Raw genomic sequence first — 5,441 nt, 5'->3', positions numbered from 1 at the left:
CAATCCAGGTGCATTTGGAAATCCAACAAAAACGGCAGGGGACCAGCATGGCCAAGCAAGGCAGTCATGGAGAAACTCCAGGGGAAAATGAATGCCTGTGCACGGTGTAAAAAATGCCGGGCCACTTGGGAGGGATAGATGAATGGTGTCTGAGACTGTAAGGATGCAACTAGGAAGGCTAAAAGCCCTCTTAGAATAAAATTTGGTGAGAGGGATCAAGGATTACAAGGAAGTCTTCTTTAAGGATATCACTGGGACAAGGAAGACGAGAGAAAACGTGGGTCCTCTGCTTAATGAGGTGAGTGCCCTGGTCACAGGAGACACTCAGAAGGCAGAGATGCTGAACGCTTTCTTTGCTCCAGTCTTTACCGCTCAGGCTGCCCCTTGGATATTCCAGACCCTGGAGGCAAGAGAGAGAGTCTGGAGAAAAGATGACTTCCCCACGGCTGAGGAGGAACTGCGCAGAGATCGTTTAGGCAAAATCAGTGCACTCAAACCCATGGCCCCAATGGGATTCACCCTTGAGAGATTGGGGAGCAGCCAGAAGTGCTTGCCCAATTGCTCTTTATCATCTTTGAAAGGTCTTGGAGAATGGGATAGGTGCCTGAAGATTGGAGGACAGCCAGTGCCACACCAGTCTTCAACACGAGCAAGGAGGATGATCCAGGAAACCAGAGGCCAGTCACCCTCACCTCTGTCCCTGGAAAAGGAGGTGGAGCAACTTGTGGGTGCTATCCCCAAGCAGCTGGAAGAAAATAAGTTTATCAGGAGTAGTCAACCTTGGTTCACCAACAGGAAATCATGCCGGACCAACCTCGTAGGCTTCTGAAATGTCACCACGGGCAGGGTAGATGAGGGGAGAGCAGTGCATGCTGTGTACCTTGACTCCAGCAAGGCATTTGACACCGTCTCCCACAGCATCCTTTAGCGGCGGGGTTAAGCTTGATGATCTGTAGAGGTCCCTTCCAATCCCTGCAAATCTGTGATTCTGTGATTCTGCTGCCTGTTGCTGGGCTTCTGTTTACGCTCCTTCAGCACTGATGCCTTGTCTCAGAAACTGCTCACGGAAACACGGAAAAAATCCACTTGGTCTTGTGTGAGTCTTCCAAAATCAGCATTCTCATCACCTGCAGTGGTGTCTGATTTACACGCTGTCTGGATGGCTCCCCTTATTTTTTTCTTACCAAAACAGCACTGCTGTTACAATATCTGCTCTGGAGTCTTTTTTTAAGATCTGGAAAGGACTCTGCACAACTTCTTGCCCCATTCCATGAACAATGATGCAGAATGGTTGGAGACAAAACAGGGCAGCAGAATTTTGCAGAGAGAAGGATCAAGTGGTAGTGGTTCACAGTCAAGCCCTGGTTCACCGCTTGCGAGGAAGGGCCCCTAATGATCCCTGTGGAGAGACCCAGGCTGACCTCATTTGCCTTTGCTGGACTCTTCTAGCACGTCAGATGAGTCTGTTGCCCACACCGGCGCTTGCTGTGCGGAAATGCTTGGGCTTCCCTTCGTGCCACTCACAAGATGCCTTCAGTCAGGAAGTGATGTGGCATAAAGCCAGAAATGAAACTGAACAATACAGGAAGCCTACAGACCACCCATATCATTAGCTGGGATGATTTGCATTCTTGACAAGAAAAGCTTGTCAGAAAATAATCACCGCTATAAGCAGTGCCTCTGGATATGGGTCAGCTGAGGTCCATTATAAAAGGAACCCCAGCTCCTTGCTCTCTCATCCACTATTCTTCCCTTTCTTCTCCTTGGGAACCAGGTGAGTGTGAAGCTCTTTCTTGTCCCCGTCATTCAACTAAAGGTGGTCTCATCAGTCTGGGGCTCTGAGATGCTATCACCTGTGTTCCATGCCAAATCCTGGCACTGCTTGTCATGGGGGAGAGAGCTGAAGACTTGTCATGGAATCTGAGCCTGCGCGGAGGTAGCTTGTGGGTTCAAATTTAGGTACTCTCTGGAGAGGCACTGCTGGCTGTTTCTGGGTCCTGGTGGGATGAGTCCAAGAAGCCCTTGACTACCTCTTCACATCCTCCAAATGCCAGTAGTGTATGTGCTTTGGCTCATTCATGGCTTGTTGAAAATCTGCTCCTCATGCATCATCTTGTTCTGCGTCCTCCCTGCTCTCTCTCCCAACAGGAGCTTTGCCAGACACAAGACATGTCCTGCTGTAACCCGTGTGTGCCATGCCAGCCGTGCGGCCCCACCCCTCTGGCCAGCAGCTGCAATGAGCCCTGTGTCAGGCAGTGCCAGAACTCCACCATCGTCATTGAGCCCTCTCCCGTGGTGGTGACCCTGCCCGGACCCATCCTCAGCTCCTTCCCACAGAACACCGCCGTGGGATCCTCCACCTCCGCTGCTGTTGGCAGCATCCTCAGCTGTCAGGGAGTGCCCATCACCTCGGGGGGCCTTGACCTCTCCTGCATTGCCAACCGCTACTGTGGCAGAAGGTGTCCCCCCTGCTAAGGATGCCGGACCCTGGTCCCAGGCAAGGTTCCCCTGGAAATCAGAACACGGCGCTATAGTCAGTAGGAGAAATGTTGTGTTGCTGTTCTTGCCCCGCAAGACAGACAGGACAGGAGCGGCTGGGCTTCTCTGACAACATGGGGAAAGTCTACCAAAGCTTTCTTTTGCTCTCCCTTCCTATCTAATATCTTTGTTATCTTTTGGCCTCCGAGATCTCTCCTAGTACCCTCAAAATCAGCCTCGAGTGACCTGCAAACCTCTCTACATCTCTTGGCCAATGAGTGCGGACCTGGTGGCAATGCTGTCATAGGACTGGGGAGCAGAGTCGTGTCTCTTCCTGCTCCTCCCCACACTTGGTGTCTGCACTTGAACTGATGTCGTTTCCCTCTTCAGACTCATTAAACACTTGCTGCATCCTCTAGTGTCTCCTTCCGTGTTCTTGTTTTGTGCGTTTGCGCACAGATGGCCAAAGGAGAAAGCCATGCCTTTAGTGGGAATCAGCTGGGGAGACTCCATCACTGCTCTAGATATTGGAGGCCCGTGCACACTGCAGGGATTACATCTTTCAGGCACCATCTTTTGAAGCAGAGGAAGTCATCCCTAGGTACTCCCTAGTCAATGGCTGTCCATCCTTGCCTTGATGTGTCTCTGCTTAGACATGTCCTCTAGAGCCTGGAGCACGTCACGTGAATGGCAGTCTTTACAAACGACAGCCTGTGTCAGGCCTGGCCTTCTGTTGACCTCCTGGCTTGGCCAGCCTCCCTGTTGGTCCCCTGTAGACACTGGGTGGAGCCTTCAGCCAGATCACTCTTGGGTTTGGCCTTGGCCTGGATGCCAGCTCCTGCTGCCACTCCGGCACTGAAACCTTCTATGCATACCACACATGGTGCCTGACTTTAGGGCAATATCCTGTAGGTGCTTCTGGGCTGCAGTTATCTGCAGTGTAAAAATGAGATCTCTCATGCATCAGGAGAATCAAATTTTGGTAGTTCAAATAGTAATATCCTCTTAGAGAAGAAGTAAAGTTATTGAGAGTAAGGTAGATTATTATGACATCTCTTCTATTCCATGCCTGCATTCTGTGTTAAATGTGGTGCCCTGCGAAACTGTGGTTAGTGACATAGGAACGCAAAAGAGCTGGCAGTTCTTTAAGGATACCTTCCTGACAGCAGAACTCTCCATTCCCTGCTGCATGAGAAATGAAGCAGAGGCGGCAGGAAAACCGTATGGCTGCACAAGGACTTGATGGTCAGACAGAGGGATAAGGAGGAAAGGTATAGCCAGTGGAAGCTGGGAAGGGTGGCCTGGGAGGAATACAGGCTTACTGCTCAGACGTGCAGAGATGCAATCAGAGTAGCCAGGGCACAGGTGGAACTGAACTTGTTGCGGGATGTGAAAAATATCAAGATGGGATTCTATAGGTTCACTAGTCAGAAGGCACAGGCAAAGGAGAATCCCCCCCTCTGAGAAATGACAAATGACAAATGAGAAGGATGAAATGACTTCAACAGACATTGTGGAGGCTGAGGTACTTAAGAGGTTCTTTACCCCAGTCTTCCTAGGTAGTCAGGCTTCCCAGGTCTCTCATGTCCTTGAACCTGCAGGTAGGGTTTGGGGGAGCAAAATCCCTCTGACTGTAAGAGCAGAACACATTGAAGGCCACCTGTTGAGACTGAATGTATACTATGCCAAGGAGAGTGTCCACCCTCTGATAAATGAGAAAGTTGAAATGTCTTTGTAAAGCAAACAAAAGCAATGACAGAGCCTTTGTTTGAAATACAGATGCTATAGAACTAGGTATCAAAGAAAGAGGAATTAACTCACCCCTCCCTGCAACTGTTTGGAAAGGAGGGCTGACGAACGCAGCCTTCTTCCCTTCGAACTCTGGCATGCCGGAAAAGAAGAGGCAATTTGCGCAGGCTCTGAGTGCATATGCTCTCCCGGAAGTACGGCCGGAAGTACCGCTGATGGGAGAGAGATGAAGGGTGGGTCGGGGCTTCCCCGATCCAGGCACTCATGTGCTCACGTACTGGTTCAGGCTGTGACCTGGTAATTCCACTGCAGTTTTCAACAGACATTGTGATTATCTGGATGTGACACCTGGATTATCTATCACATTTTTGGATGTTGTCTGGTCAGGTAATTCAAACGTCCTACCTAATGTGGTTATTGAAATGATACATGCATTCCCTGCGCCAAATACAGTAAAACAGCTACAGCAGTTTTTAGGTATACTGGGATGCTGATGATCATTTATACCACATTTAGCACAGATTTTAAAGCTCTTATACCAATTTGTAACAAAAGGCCAAGTGTGGGACTGGGACCAGCAACAACATGACAACTTTGTGCAGGTGAAACTAGCAGTAAAACAGGTACAGACATTCGGAATTTTTCTACCCCACTTTTCCCGCCGATTTAAATGTGCATGTGATTCATGTGGGATTTGGGTGGTGATTGTGGCAACAACAGAGCTCTATTCATGCTCCTATAGGGTTTTGGTCCCAGGTCTGGTGCAGAGCAAGAAAACGATATAGCATGATAGAGAGAGAGAGAGACAAATACTATCCCCATACTCTGTGTTACAAGCAGTGAAGCCAAAAACACAGGCAGCTGAAGTTATAGTAAAAAACCCTCTACCTATCCAAAGGTAGTTGAAAGACATGATATGTATTCCTAAGACAGGTGTCATGGTTTTGTGATTTTCGGTTATTGGTATTCCACATCATAACATCATGAAGTGGATGTACCTAGTTCTCAGAAGAGAAGGACTACTACAGTCCCCATGGTACTTTGCTCCTCTGTTACCATTTTCCAGCCGGAGGGAAAAGATAAAAGCTCGCAGTATAAAAACTTGCAGATCACGAGACCTCGTTCCCTTTTTCCGCCGTCTCTTGTCTTGGCAGCACCTCGCTCTCCAGCCGTCTTATCGTCGGTAGTAGAGTAAGGCCTACCTTGATTTTGGG

At 49.2% G+C, this 5,441-nt stretch overlaps 1 protein-coding gene across 1 annotated transcript; it reads left to right on the top strand.

Annotated features, from left to right (window-relative positions):
• Window positions 1-1,675: 1,675 nt before the first annotated feature.
• On the top strand, window positions 1,676-2,475 carry LOC110391293 (feather keratin Cos1-1/Cos1-3/Cos2-1-like; the record flags this gene model as incomplete). The annotated part of the gene is given in 3 exon segments (XM_021383113.1): window positions 1,676-1,755; window positions 1,757-1,774; window positions 2,149-2,475. Coding segments are annotated over 3 exon segments (425 nt in total), but the record flags the coding sequence as incomplete, so codon positions are not given.
• Between the last annotated feature and the right edge of the window lie 2,966 nt (window positions 2,476-5,441).

Source organism: Numida meleagris, unplaced genomic scaffold (assembly GCF_002078875.1).
Source record: "Numida meleagris isolate 19003 breed g44 Domestic line unplaced genomic scaffold, NumMel1.0 unplaced_Scaffold344, whole genome shotgun sequence".
Taxonomy (NCBI): Eukaryota; Metazoa; Chordata; class Aves; order Galliformes; family Numididae; genus Numida; species Numida meleagris.
Note: the sequence above shows the minus strand (reverse complement) of the source record. Positions and strands in the feature narration are given on the sequence as shown.